The sequence below is a fragment of the Mobula birostris genome, chromosome 27 (genome assembly GCF_030028105.1).
Source record: "Mobula birostris isolate sMobBir1 chromosome 27, sMobBir1.hap1, whole genome shotgun sequence".
Taxonomy (NCBI): domain Eukaryota; kingdom Metazoa; phylum Chordata; class Chondrichthyes; order Myliobatiformes; family Myliobatidae; genus Mobula; species Mobula birostris.
Window position 1 is genome coordinate 2,298,927 of NC_092396.1, and position 15,252 is coordinate 2,314,178.

At 45.4% G+C, this 15,252-nt stretch overlaps 1 protein-coding gene across 8 annotated transcripts in view; it reads right to left on the reverse strand.

The window, feature by feature from the left end:
• Positions 1–15,252, reverse strand: part of LOC140188712 (polyhomeotic-like protein 2) — a 237,767-nt gene that overhangs the window by 60,127 nt on the left and 162,388 nt on the right. For all 8 annotated transcript variants that reach the window (XR_011883363.1, XM_072245266.1, XM_072245263.1 and 5 more), the window contains one exon: positions 13,011–13,308. Coding sequence is in view for 7 of the 8 variants with exons in the window: in XM_072245266.1 (XP_072101367.1) it covers positions 13,011–13,308 (298 nt within the window). In the remaining variant the exon portion in view is untranslated. The remainder of the gene's footprint in view (positions 1–13,010; positions 13,309–15,252) is intronic.

The window sequence follows — 15,252 nt, forward strand, 5'->3', positions numbered from 1 at the left end:
GCCCTGATGAAGGGTCTTGGCCCAAAACACTGACTGCTCGTTCCTCTCCGTTGATGCTGCTGAGTTCCTCCAGCATTCTGCGGGTGTTGCTGAAGATTTCCAGAATCCCCTGTGTCTGGGAGCATGTTGATCGGCTTTACCACACCACATGGGAGGGTTTACAAAATCTCAGCCAGCTGAAACGGTATCATTACTGAATGAACGGTGAGTGAAACACGGCAGCTCAAACTGCAATCAAAATTCAAAATTCCGGGTTCAGGACTTTTAAATGTCATTTCCAGTACCCAAGTGTAATGGAGAACAAATTAATTATAACTCTGGTCTGATGCAGCACAAAAAAAATATAAATATGTAAGATAGCTTATGTACATAGGTTGACCCCACCCATAAAGTGACAGACATGGGGGGAGAGGAGCAGTTGTGATCCTGATTTTCTGAGGTCTGGTTGCTCAACAGTCCAACACCCAGTTGCATGGTGGTGTATTTAGATCGAGGAGTAGTTTATTCACCAACGTACGGAGGGCTATGATCCCGGTGCAGGTCGATGGCAGTCTAAGTGGCATGGACTAGATGGGCTGAAGGGCCTTTTTCTGTTCTGTACATTTCTATGACTCGAAGGTCTCTGGAACAATAGTGTTGAATGCCGAAATGTAATCCGAAAACAGTGTTCTGAAATACTGTAATTGAGGCTCCCATCTTCAACTCTGCAGCAAGTTAAACAGTCACCACTTTCTGTTCTATCCAGGGCAACTAGCGTTAGTGACTGTTCACACCAACAAAAAAGGAACATTCTCGCAACTCTCCATTGCTGCCATTTGTAGGTGATTAAAGAGCTCTTTAGTCAGTCAGATCTCCCGTGGTATCTTGTGTTCTCATTATTCACCAGTCAGAATTAATTGACCCGTTCTGCATCTTTCCTGTTCTATTAACCCCATTAACACCCACCTCACACAACATGTCATGGATCACCGAAAGTCTGTACAGGAACAAGAGCCGGGAGCTGGGAGCCTGAACGGCTTCTGCCCTTGACAAGCCCTCCCAGCAGACTAAAAGCAGGAATTCCCAGTGGCCAACCATTTCAATTCCAATCCCTATTCCCATTCCGAAATGTCGGTCCATGGCCTCCTCTTCTGCCACGATAAGGCCACTCTCAGGGTGGAGGAGCAACAAACTCATTCTGCCTGGGTAGCCTCCAACCTGACGACATCAACATTGATTTCTCCAACTTTGGGTAATTTTTTTTTCCCCTTCCTTCTTCTTCAATTCCTCACTCTGGCCCCCTTACCTCTTCTCCTCACTTGCCTATCCACTCCATTTTCCTTTCCTATCAGATTCCTTCTTCTTCAGCACTTTACCTTTTCCACCTATCACCTCCCCCCACCCATCTACCTGGTCTCACCTATCATCTTCAAGCTTGTCATCCCTGGCCTTCCCCCATCTTTGTATTCTGGCATCTTTCCCCTTCCTTTCTAGTCCTGATGAAGGGTCTTGACCTGAAACATTGACTGTTTATTTCCCTCCATAGATGCTGCCTGACTTGCTGAGTTTCATCAGCATTTTGAGTGTGTGTTGCCTCAGAAGCAGTCCAAGGCAACGTTCTCCCACCTCCTCCCCGACCCACACGTAATGCTGCTGTTTAACATCTGCATTATTCACAGAGGTAAGAGATGTGGGCGCAGATCGCTCTGCTGTCGACACTCGGCCGTGTAGGAGTTTGAGAAAATTTGGTAAGTTGCCAAACACTTTAGCAAATTTCTGTCGATGTACCGTGGAGAGCATTCTAACCGTCTGGGTGGGACGAGGGGCACTGCACAGGATCGGAAAAGGCTTCAGAAGTTGTAAACTCAGACAGATCCATCATGGACAATAACCGCCCCAATATTGAGGACATCTCCCTCAGAAAGGTGGCGTCCATCATTAAGAACCCCCATCTCTCAGGACAGGCCCTCTTCTCATTGCTACCATCAGGGAGGAGGTACAGGAGACACACCCTGAACAATTCAGGAACTGCTTTTTCCCGACTTTTCAGAATGGTCCATGAACACTACCTCACTATTATGCCCTCTCTTTAACACTTTATTTATTTATTTTTAAAGTAATTCTTTTTGTAACTTAGTGATTTTTTATGTATTGCACTGTACTGCTGCCACAAAACAACAAATCTCAGGAGATATGTTAGTGATAATGAACCTGATTCTGATTTGGAATAACTCACCCAGTTAACCAAACCTGTCTAACAGCCACACACCATCCAGGGCTTTTCTCCTGGGAACAAAGGAGGGTGACAGAGGTGTACAGGTGGGTCAGAGAGACAGATCTCTCTCTTACTGGACAGCCAGAGACTCTTTTGCAAGACAGCAATAGTTAATGAAAAAGACAGCCTTTTAAAGTGAGTGGAGGAAAGTTTAGGAGAAATTTATTATCAAAGTATATACAGTATATGTCACCATGTACAACTCTGAGATTCATTTTGTTACAGCCATTCATAAATAGAAAGAAACACAATAGAGTCAAGGAAATAACTGCACATGACAAACAACCAATGTGCAAAAGGCAACAAACTATGTAAATACAAAAAGAAAAGAAAAAAATAATAAATAAATAAACAATAAATATCGAGGTAGTAAGTTGTAGAGTCAATAAACGTGAGTCCATTGGTTGTGGGAACAATTCAGGGACGGGGCGGTTGAAGTTGAGTGAAGTTATCCCCCTCCAGTTCAAGAGTCTGATGGTTGAGGGGTAGTAACTGTTCCTGAACCTGGTGATGTGGGTCCTGAGGCTCCTGCACCTCTTGCCCAATGGCAGCAGCGAGAAGAGAGCATGGTGAGGATGGAGGAGATCCCTGATGATGGATGCTGCTTTCCTGTAACAACGCTCCACGTAGATGTGCTCAATGGTGGGCAAGGCTTTCTTTCACACAGGGTGGTAGGTGACTGGGACTCACTGCCGGGGTGATGGTGGAGGCAGATACATTAGAGACAGTTAAAAGACTCTTAGGCACATCGATGAAAGAAAAATGAAGGTTTAGCGGCTGTGCAGGAGGGACAGGTTCGAGTGAATGTGGAGTAGTTTTATATATGTCAGTACAACATTATGGGCTGAAGGGCCTGTTCTGTTCTATTTTGTTTATTTATTTATTTTTATTTTTTTATTCAGAGGTACAGCACAAATTAGTTCTTTCCAGCCCTTTGAGCCACGCCACCCAGCAACTCACTTGCTTAACCTTTGCCTAAACATGGGACAATTTACAATGACCAGTGAACCCACTAACCAGCACGTCTTTGGACTGTGGGAGGAAACCGGGGCTCCCACAGGACAGCCACGTGGCTCACAAGAAGGAGTGTACCAAGTTGCTTACTGCGGATGCTCGATTTGAACAGCAAACCCTGATGCCCTGAGCTGTAAGAGTGTCATGCTAACTGCTGTGTTACCGTGGCTTCTATGAACGAACCCTGGTGTATCCAGTCTGGTCATAGTGTAACGTAATGTACAGTCCAGGTCACAGTGTAATGAACGAACCCTGGTGTATCCAGTCTGGTCACAGTGTAATGAACGAACCCTGGTGTATCCAGCCCAGGAACTCACCACTACGGATGATGCACCGTCCTGGTCACAATGCAACTGACCAGCAGGTAAGGGGAACAGAAGGCAGCTTTGCAGATTCACCATCTCGACAAACCCAGGGACAGCTTGGTACCACTCTGTTGCTGGGGCAAGGTGAGGACTGTAGGGAATATTACAATCTATGCACAGCAGGATCCCACAAACAGTAACGTGCTGACAATCAGAATCAGCTTTATTATCACCGATGTATGTGATGAGATCTGTTGTTCTGTGGCAGCACAACAAATTGACAAACACTGAATGAGATAGGATCAAATAAATAACCCCAAATTCAAATCTTATAGCTGGAGAGTTGGCGGGGGGGGAGAGGGAATGAGAGAGAGAGAGAGGAAGGAGGAGGAGAAAGAGGGGGAGAAAGAGAGAGAGAGGGAGGGGGAGAGAAAGGGGGAGAGAGAGGGGGGAGAGAGGGGGGGGAGGGGGAGAGAGGGAGGGGGGGGAAGAGAGGGGGGGAAGAGAGGGGGGGAAGAGAGGGGGGAAGAGAGGGGGGGAAGAGAGGGGGGGAAGAGAGGGGGGGAAGAGAGGGGGGGAAGAGAGGGGGGGAAGAGAGGGGGGGAAGAGAGGGGGGGAAGAGAGGGGGGGAAGAGAGGGGGGGAAGAGAGGGGGGAAGAGAGGGGGGAAGAGAGGGGGGAAGAGAGGGGGGAAGAGAGGGGGGGAAGAGAGGGGGGGAAGAGAGGGGGGGAAGAGAGGGGGGGAAGAGAGGGGGGGAAGAGAGGGGGGGAAGAGAGGGGGGGAAGAGAGGGGGGGAAGAGAGGGAGGGGGAGAGAGAGGAAGAAGGGGAGAGAAAATGGGAAGGTATCCAGTAATTCGAGGATCAGAGTAATTATTCTGTAGTGTTTTCTGGTAACTGTCTAACAGATGTCTCCACTTCTCTCAGGAGATAAGTCACTGGCTGAGGATCCAGACTTCAAATCCACCCCCCCACCCCCACATACACTTTCAGTGTGGCTATCTGGCCTCCTCAGTGCCCCAGGATTCAAGGTGACTACAGCTCTGGGTCGACTGGAATGAATGAAAGGGCTCACAGCTTGTGGAAGCACTGTACCATAGTGGTTAGCACAATGCTACAAGTGCTCAGAGTTCACAGTTCAATTCCGGTGTCCTCTATAAGGAATTTGTATGTTTTCCACGGGAATGCATGTGTTTCCTCCAGGTGCTCCGGTTTGCTTCCACAGTCCAAAGACATACCGGTAAGTAGGTTAATTGGCCATTGTCAATTGTCCATTTCACTGTGATTAGACCAGGGTTAAATCAAGGGTTGCTGGACAATGTGGGCTGCTGGGCTGGAAGGTCTTCTCCTGCATTGTATTTGGGGCCGTTTGGTGCTGAGCTGAAACATGGCATTCTCCAGAGAATGGTATTAGAGGGGAATTATCACAGACTAATTCTATAATCCCCAGAAGAAATGATTTGTGCCGAAGCATCAATCCCCAGTGAAATCATTTCTCAAAGAGGAGAACTGGATCCAAAATTCTCCGGGGAGCACTGTCAGAGGTTTAGTCTACTGAAACGCCAGACTGCTCCAGTGTAGGACACGGCCATCGGTGAGGCCAATGAGTCTTAAAACATAGAACGGCACAGTACAGGAACAGGCCCTTCGGCCTTCTCTCTGTAACCTTTGACACCTTAACTAATCAAAAACCTATCAACCTCCACTGAAAATATATCCAATGACTTAGTTTCCATAGCTGTCAGTAGCAACAAATTCCACAGATTCACCACCCTCTGGCTAAAGAAAATCCACCTCATCTCTGTTCTAAAAGTATGTCCCTCTATTCTGAGTCTGTGCCCTCTGTTCCTAGACTCCAACACCAGAGGAAACTCTCTCTGCATTTTGTTTGTAATGTGATTGTACAATAGTACTGTAGTGGTTTGAATTTATAATAAATATATTTTTGTATAGAAATGCCTATGCTTATGGAACGAGAGAGGTCAAAGTTGATCTCAGACAGGCTGCTGGGAAGGAGGTGTGAACGACACAGTCCAAGTTGGATGTGTGACTTAGCGACTTTTCCTGAATTCCACATTCAAGATTGTTTGACATCATTTCCAATACACAGGTATAAAGGGGAACAAAATAATTGTTACTCCAGATCCGATGCAGCACAGGAAAAAAAAAATCACAATTGGATAAAGAACACAAGAATTAAAAAACAGAAGAAGTATAAACATGTAAGAATAACTTACATATAGAGATTGATGGTATGGCCATAAAGTGACGCTAGGCACAGGAGTGTCTGTACGTAAGGTGACTCTGACAGGAAGTGATAAAGTAGTGGTGGTTGGGAGTGTGGAGGGGTGGGGTAGCGATCAGCCTTACTGCTGGGGAAAGGAACGTTTTTGGAGTGAAGAACAGTTACACACACTTCCCTCAAAAGTACAGAGTATGTGGAGAGGATTACTGCTTTAACATGAACACAGGGCAGTGACACACACTCCAGCTCCCAGCACGTTCAAGTGTTTTTTGCTAATTTGCCCTTTCATTAGAGTTGTGGTTCAGCTTGTTACAGCTCTGCTGATGGCCGGTAATCACTCAACACATTTCCTCTAATCATAAATCTTCACAATTCCCACAGGCTCAAACTGAAACATCACAGCTCCAGTTACCAGTGAAATCCTTGGCCTCAGCGTTGCAATCCGCACTCCCAGAGAAATCTTACTGAGTCTATGCTGACCCTGGAGTCCTGAACACTATCAAACCCATTCGGCCCATCGAGTCTGCTCCACCATTCCATCACGGCTGATTTATTATCCCTCTCAACCCTATTCTCCTGTCTTCCCCCGTAACCTTTGATGCAATTACTAATCAAGAACCTATTGACCTCCACTTTAAATATACCCATTGACTTAGCCTTCAGAGCCGACTGTGGCAATCAATTCCACACACTCACCATCCTCTCTGGTTACAGATATTCCTCCTCATCTCTGTCTAAATGGACGACCCTCTATTCTGAGGCTGCACTCTCTGATCCTAGACTCACCCACTATAGGAAACACGCTCTTTACTAAAGCAGGGTTTCTCCAGGATTTGAAACCGAGACCTCACGCACATCAGAGCAAATATGTCACTCAGAGAGGATCATACCTGTAAAACCATCTGATGTGGCAATGAATTCCACAGATTCACCACCCTCTGACTAAATAATTTCTTCCTCATTTCTGCTCTAAAGGGGTGTCCTTTTATTCTGGGGCTGTGCCCTCTGGTCCTAGACTCCCCCCCAGTATCAGCATCCTCTCCATGTCCACTCTATCTCAACCTTTCAATATTTGATAGGTTTCAATGAGATCCCCCCTCATTCTTCTAAACTCCAGCGAGTACAGGACCAGAGCATCAAATGCTCCTCATACATTAACCCTTTCATTCCCGGGATCATTTTCGTGAACCTCCTCTGGACTCTCTTCAATGTCAGCACATCTTTCCTTTGATAAGGGGCCCAAAACTGCTCACAACACTCCAAATGCGGTCTGACCAATACCTTATAAAACCTCTGCATCACATGCACGACCACTCTATCCAAGCCTTTCAATATTGTTAGTAGGTTAATTGATCATTGTAAATTGTCCTGTGACTAACTCGGGGGTTGCTGGGGAGCACCTTGAAGGGGCTTTTCAAAGTTCAAAGTACATTTATGTATACAACCTTGAGACTCATCTCCTTATAGACAGCCACAAAACAAAGAAACCAAACAGAACCCAATAAAAAAAGACCGTCAAACACCCGATGCGCAGAGAAAAAAAATAGTGCAAACATTAAAAGAAGCAAATAACACTCAGAACCAAAGTTCACGAAGGTGAGTTCAGAGCCACAAAACCAGTCACAGTCAATCCAGCAGCCCGTTGGTTGCAGGCCACAGCCCTACTTCAGCATTGTATCTCAATAAACAAATAAGTTCTGTGGCTGTGCCCCCTTGTTTTTGATTCCGCGTTGAGTTAATGTAGCAGGGTTCAAACTTACAACTTCTGTGTGAGAGGGAAGCGTTCACCCCCGCTGCGCACAGCGGACTATTCAATGGTTATCACAATAACGGACTGCAGATTAAGACCAAGCCCACCTGCAGTGAAGATTTACTGTAGACAGCTGCTCTCCATCTCAGTGAGGCTCTCTCCGTGGACAATGCATGGCCTTTTACATGGCTCTCAGCTGTAGTCAGGCCCTCCACGGAGCCTTTTCAACCCCCACCCCAACTGAACAGGCTGCAAAGCAACCTATCAGAGAAAGGAGCCACTGCCTCACCAAATCCTCTTAACTCCCAGATTCCACACAGAGCCATGTTTAGATAGAGAGATTAGCTTTATAGAACTCAGAGCAGTCCAGCACAGGAACAGGCCCTTCAGCCCACAATGTTGTGCCAAACCAATTAAATTAGTCATCAAATAGCCAACTAAACTAATCCCTTCTGCCCACACAATGTCCACATCCTTCCATTTTCCTCTCATCCATGTGCCTATCTAAACATCTCTTAAAAGTCTCTAATGTTTCTGACTCTACCACCACCCCAGGCAGCAGAATCCAGGCACCCACCACTCCCTGTGTAAAATACCTGTCCCTCACATCTCCTTTTCAACTTACTCCCTCTCCTCTCATCGTAAATGCATGCCCTCTGGTTTTTGACATCTCAACCCTTGTAAAAGTCTATGCCTCTCATAATCATATAAACTCTCATCAGGTCTGCTCAGCTTCTGCCGCTCCAGAGAAAACAGCCCAGGTTTACCCAACCTCTCACTGTAACACAGTGACGGCCCAGGTTCACCCAACCTCTCGTAACACATGACAGCCCAGGTTTGCCCAACCTCTCAATGTAACACATGACAGCCCAGGTTTGCCCAACCTCTCAATGTAACACATGACAGCCCAGGTTCACCCAACCTCTCACTGTAACACAGGACAGCCCAGGTTTACCCAACCTCTCACTGTAACACGTGATGGCCCAGGTTCACCCAACCTCTCATTGTTACACATGACAGCCCAGGTTTGCCCAACCTCTCACTGTAACACAGGACAGCCCAGGTTTACCCAACCTCTCGTTGTAACACATGACAGCCCAGGTTCACCCAACCTCTTACTGTAACACATGACGGCTCAGGTTTACCCAACCTCTTACTGTAACACGTGACAGCCCAGGTTCACCCAACCTCTCCTTGTAACACATGCCATACCATAGAAATAGAATAAATCTATTCACTTCTATAGTTGCTGCCTGACCTGCTGAGTTCCACCAGCGTTTTGTGTGTGTTACCCTAGTCTTTGGTTCCTTTTCCATGTGCACAAAAAGACTGTGTGTGTTCAGCCTGTCTATGCCCGTCTTGATTTTGTGTGTGACTTTGTTCAACCAGAAGAGGGTCAAGTGATTCACTTTGGGGTGGAACGGGATTCTAAGCAGTGGGGAGAATGGAGAACAGAGGGATCTTTAGCTCCACGTCCTGAGATCCCTCAAAGTGACATACAAGTTGGGTTGTAAAGAAAGTGCATGGTGTGCTGGTCTTCATTGTTTGAGGGACTGAGTTCAAAAGCCACGAGGTAATATTGCAGCCCTATAAAATTCTGGGTAGATCACACTTGGAATATTGTGTTCAATTCTAGCCACCTCAATATTGGAAGGATGTGGAAGATTTAGAGAGGGTGGAGAAGAGATTTACCAGGATGCTGTCTGGATTAGAGAGCATGCCTTATGACCTAGGGTTAAGTGACCTTGGGTTTTTCTCTTTGGAACGAAGGAGGCTGAGAGGAGACTAAATTGTCAGTCTGCATGAAACTCTAGGATGGATTCAAAGCCCACAGCCTTCTACAGAGATAAGAATATCACTTACTCAGCCACAGCTGACACTTTCTGACCAACTAGTCACAATCACATTTTGCAAGTCACAGAATAAGCTACTACTAAGGTGCATAGAAGATAATAAAACTATTTCACGCCCTGTTACAAAGCTACAGACAATAAAAATACATTATTTCCATGCTTGTGTGAAGCAGTGATTGGGCAGGCAACAGCATCACTGAAGTTCAAAATTGAAAGTACATTTATTATCAAAGTATGCATACATTATACAACCCTGAGATTCATCTTCTTATAGGCAACAAAACAAAGAAACCCAAAAGAACGCATTAAAAAAAACTGTTATACACCCAGTGTGCAGATAGAAAAACAACAGATCGTGCAAACAAGAAAAGCAAGCAAATAGCATTCAGAACTGAAGTCCATGAAAGGAAGTCCATCCCAGACACAAAGTTTATGTCACCATATACAACCCTGAGATTCATTTTCTTGCAGACATCCACAGTAAATACCAAGAAACAACAAAACACAAGCAAAATAATAACAATAAATAAATAAATAAGCAATAAATATCGAGAACATGATATGAAGAGTCCTTGAAAGCAGGTCTATAGGTTGTGGAAACAGTTCAGTGTTGGGGTGAGTGAAGTTATCCCCTCTGGTTCAAGAGCCTGATGGTTGAGGGGTAGTAACTGTTCCTGAACCTGGTGGTAGAGAGGACTGTATCTGTAACTGACTGGGCTGTAACCACTAGTGGGCCAAAGGGCCTGTACTGTTCTATGTTCTAAACTTTGAAACATACGTTTCCAGAGTAGGTGAATGAACTAATCTATACTGAGTCCTGTTGAAGGGTCTCAGCCCAAAACGCAGACTGTTTATTTCTTTCCACAGATGCTGCCTTACCTGCTGAGTTCCTCCAGCATTTTGTGTGTGTTACTCTGGATTACCAGCATCTGCATAATCTCTCGTGTTTATGAAATAATTGCAACACATTTACGTTACAAATACTAAAGTCCGCGGAGACCCTCACCTCACAGACCCTCAGTGGAATCAACAGGAGACGCTGCCTCAAGATGCCAACGCGCATCATCAAAGATCCCCGCCATCCCATCTCATCTTTGCCATCTTCTCCCACAGCTACCATTGAGCAGGAGGAGGTGCAGAAGCCTGACGTCCCACACCACTACATTCTTTGACAGCTACTGCTCTTCAACCATTTGGCTTTAAACCAAATGTTACAATCTCAATCACTAAAGTTTACCAAAACCATGACCATTTTGCATTAAATGGGCTGATTTTCTTTAGTTTTGTTCCAATGTTCAATCAAAATCGTTTAATGTAATTTCCGGTAACTAATTGTTACGCCTGATCTGATGCAGCACAAAAAGCACAATAAGATACAGAACACAATAATAAGAAAAAAACATAATAAATATAAATATATAAAATGAGGTAAACTGGATCAGCAAATTTGTGGATGACACCAAGACTGGGGGTGTAGTGGACAGTGAAGAAGACAATCAGAGCTTGCAGTAGTATCTGGACCAGCTGGAAAAATGGGCTGAGGCAAGGCAGATGGAATTTAACGAAGACAAATGTGAGGTGTTGCCCTTCGGTAGGGCCAACCAGGATAGGTCTTACACAATGAATAGTAGGGCACTGAAGAGTGTAGTAGGGCAAAGAGATCTGGGAATACAGGTACACTGGGTTGCAAAGAAAGCTTTTAGCACATTGGCCTTCATAAATCAAAGTACTGAGTACAGGAGATGGGATGCTATGTTGAAATTGTATGAGACGTTGGTGAGATTTAATTTGGAGCAGTTTTGGTCACCTACCTACAGGTAAGCTGTAAGTAAGATTGAAAGAGTACAGAGAAAATTTGCAGGGATGTTGCTGGTTCTGGAAGACCTGAATTATAAGGAAAGATTGAATAGGTTAGGACTTTATTCCTTGGAATGTAGAATATTGAGGGGAGATTTGACAGAGGTATACAAAATTATGAGGGGTATAAATGGGGTAAATGCAAACAGAACTTTTTCTGCTGATTTTCGGTGGGACCAACTAGAGGTCATGGGTTAAGGGTGGAAGGTGAAATTTTTAAGGAGAATATGAGGGGAAACTTCTTCACTCAGAGGGTTGTGAGAATGTGGAACAATCTTCTCATGCAAGTGGTGAATGTGAGCTTGATTTTAACATTTAAGAGAAGTTTGGATAGGAACATGGATGGGAGGGTTAAGGAGGGCTAAGGTCCCGGCGCAGGCTGATGGGACTAGGCAGTTTAGGTGGTTTTGGCATGGACTAGGTTGTCTGAAGGGCCTGTTTCTGTGCTGTACTTTCTATGACTCTATAAAGTCACTTATATACAAAGAATGATTGTATGACCATAAGTGATGCTAGGCACAGGACAGTCTGTACATAAGGTGACCGTGACAGGAAATGGTGGCAGAGGTAAAGTACTTGTAGTGGTAAAATAGATGTGTTCTTGAAAATATTATGTATAATTTTTTAATAAATTTCTGTTATTCTTGTAAATATTTCTTATCTGATGCTCTGTGTCTGTGATGCTGCTGCAAGTAAGTTTTTCATTGCACTATGCATGTGAAAATAAACTCGACTTTGACAATATCACTGTTAAACATTGCAGTACATTAAATTCATCAGTCCCTTCTTTTGAACACCTGCAGGGTGGGATATTTACATTGTCAGAAATATTTCGGTCCCAGCACACATTTAACATTCAATAGTTTAAAATAATTAGTAAAGATTAATAAACTAGAATACTTCTGAGAACTAAAAGCAGTTGGAAACATTTCACTAATTTTAATTAATTCAAAAGACAGAGATCAACAAATAGTAAAGCTAAAATACTGCAGATGTTGGAACTCTGAGGAAAAATCCATCATCAAGGACCCCCATGACCCAGGCCATGCTCTCTGCTCACTGCCGCCATCATCAGGAAGAAGGTACAGGAGCCTCAGGACCCACAACACCAGGTTCAGGAACAGTTATTACCCCTCAACCATCAGGAAAAAGGTACAGGAGCCTCAGGACCCACACCACCAGGTTCAGGAAGTTATTAACCCTCAACCATCAGGCTCTTGAACTTCATTTGCCCCATGGTTGAAATTTTCCCACAATCTAGTGACTCACTTTCAAGGACTCTTCAGCTCATGTTCTCGATATTTATTGTTTATTTATTTATTTGTTTCTTTGCCTTTTTTGCTTTTTTTATTTACTGCAAAAATGAGTTCAATTCCAAAGCCATCTGTGAGGAGTGCGTATGTGTGCTTAGGGTGGCAGGGCAGTGTAACCGTTAGCACAATGCTTTACAGCGTCAGTGACTCGGGTTCAATTCCCGCCTGTAAGGAGTTTGTACTTTCTCCCCGTGAACGTGTGGGTTTCCTCCGGGTGCTCCGGTTTCCTCCCACAGTCCAAAGACGTACGGGTTAGTAGGTTAACTGGTCATTGAAAACTGTCCTATGATTAGGCTGGGGTTAAATCAGGAGCTGCCAGGCGAAGCGACTCCAAGGGCCTATACCATGCCCAATCTCTAAATAAATAAATATTAACAGGGTAAAATGGTTGCCCCCCCCACCCCCAGGAAGATGTCGTTACCTGTGGTGATGAGAGGGTGCGTGCTGACTGGCGTAGTGCTGGCGGCCACACTGATACTCCTGGTGTCTGAGCCGGAGGCAGAGATGCCAGGTTCTCCTTTCTTGCCACTGTCGGCCATGCTGTCAGGCTGGCCCCCTTTACCACCTGGAGCGGGTGCCAAGCCTGGCGTCTTAGCCTGCGGGGCCGCAGGGGCGGGCGTCGCTGGCGCGCTTGCTTTCAGAGTGACGCTCTGCAGTTGTGGCTGCACTGCTGCCGCCGTGGCTGCGCTCTGCTGGTTTCGGATGGCAAGGTTCTGCACCTGGTCGCAGTGGGGAATGCATCGGAAACGGGAGCCGTTAGTGAACAGCAGTTAACAGCGGAGACACACAGACAAGAGCTGAAAAGTGTCCACACACAGAAAACACCAGCAAAATGTGATCACCAGATCTAAAGTTCCTCCGGAAAACCTGAGGCCTGAGGCCTCTGTCCATGGACATGGTCACTTACACATGGTGGGACCGTCAGGAGTTTCACGGAACAACACAGCACAGGAATAGCCTCTTCAACCCACCAAATCCATGCCAAATAAGATGTCAAAATAATTTCATTTTTATATTTTATTTTTATTTAGAGATACAGCACGGAACAGGCTCAGCAGCCCCTGATTTAACCCCATCCTGACCACAGGACAATATACAATGACCAATTAACCTACTAACTGGTACGTCTTCGAACTGCGGGAGGAAACTGGAGCACTCGGAGGAAACTCATGTGCTCACGGGAAGGATGTACAAATTCCTTACAGAGGATGCCGGAATTGAACTCTGAACTCCGACACCCTGATCTGTAATAGCATTGTGCGAGCTGCTATAGTACCGGGGTGCCCCTAAGTCCCTTCTGCCTGCACATGATCCATATCCTTCCAATCTGTGTCTGTCTAACAGCCTCTTAAACAACCACTGTTGTATCAGCCTCCCCTACTCCCTGCGTGTAATAAGAAAAAACTTGTCCCACTCATCCCAAAAGACACAGGAGATTTAGGCCATTCAGCCCATCGAGTCTGCCCCACCATTCCATCATGGCTGATTTATTTTCCTCTCAACCCCATTCTCCTGTCTTCTCCCCGTAACCTCTGATGGTCTGGCTAATCAAGAACCTAGCAACCTCTGCTTTAAATATACCCAATAACCTGGCCTCCACAGCCGTCTGTGGCAATGAATTCCACAGATTCATCACCCTCTGGCTAAAGAAATTCCTCCTCATCTCTGTTCTAAACGGACATCCCTCTATTCTGAGGCTGTGTTCTCTGGTCCTAGGATCCCCCACTACAAGAAACATCCTCTACATATCCACTCTATACAGACCTTTCAATATTTGATAGATTTCACTGAGATCCCCCTCCTTTTTCTAATATTAAAGTTATCTATCTATCTATCTATTGATTGATTGAGATCCAGCATGGAATAGGCCTTTCTAGTCCTTCAAGCCACATTGCCCAGCAATCCCCAGATCTCATCCTAGCCTGACCTCAGGACAATTTACAATGATCAATCAACCTACTACCCAGTAAGTCTTTGGACAGTGAAAGGAAACCGGAGCACCCAGAGGAGACACACATGGTCACAGGGAGAACGTACAAACTCCTCACAGACAGCACCAGGAATTGGACCCGGGTCACTGGTACTGTAAAGCATTGTGCTACCTGCCACCACTACGATACCGTGCCACCCGTACCCCCTTATATCCCCTTACCTACTTTAAACTTTCCTTCTCTCACTCTCCACTTTAAACTTTGCTCCTCTCACCATAAATGCACTCGCTCTAGTATATGACATTTCTACCCGGGGAAATGATTCTGCCTCAGTACTCTAACTGTACTTCTATCAGGTTTCCCCTCAGCTTCCTCCACTCCAGGGAAAACAACTCAAGTTCATCCAACCTCTCGTTATGGCTCATACTCTCTGTAGTCCAAGCAGTGTCCTGGTGAACTTCTGCACACTCTCCAATGGCTCCACATCCTTCCTGAATTGGGGTTAGCAGAACTGTATACAATACTCCAAGGGTGGCCTGACCAAAGTTTTATACAACTGCTGTGTGCAGTTTTATACACATTCATTAAGTTTTATACAGCATTCATTTCGAGAGGTCGAGAATATAAAAACAAGGATGTAATGCATTATAAAACATCAGTCAGACTGCACTTGGAGTACTGTGAGCAAGTCTGGGCACCATATTTAAGAAAAGATGTGCTGCCATTGGAGAG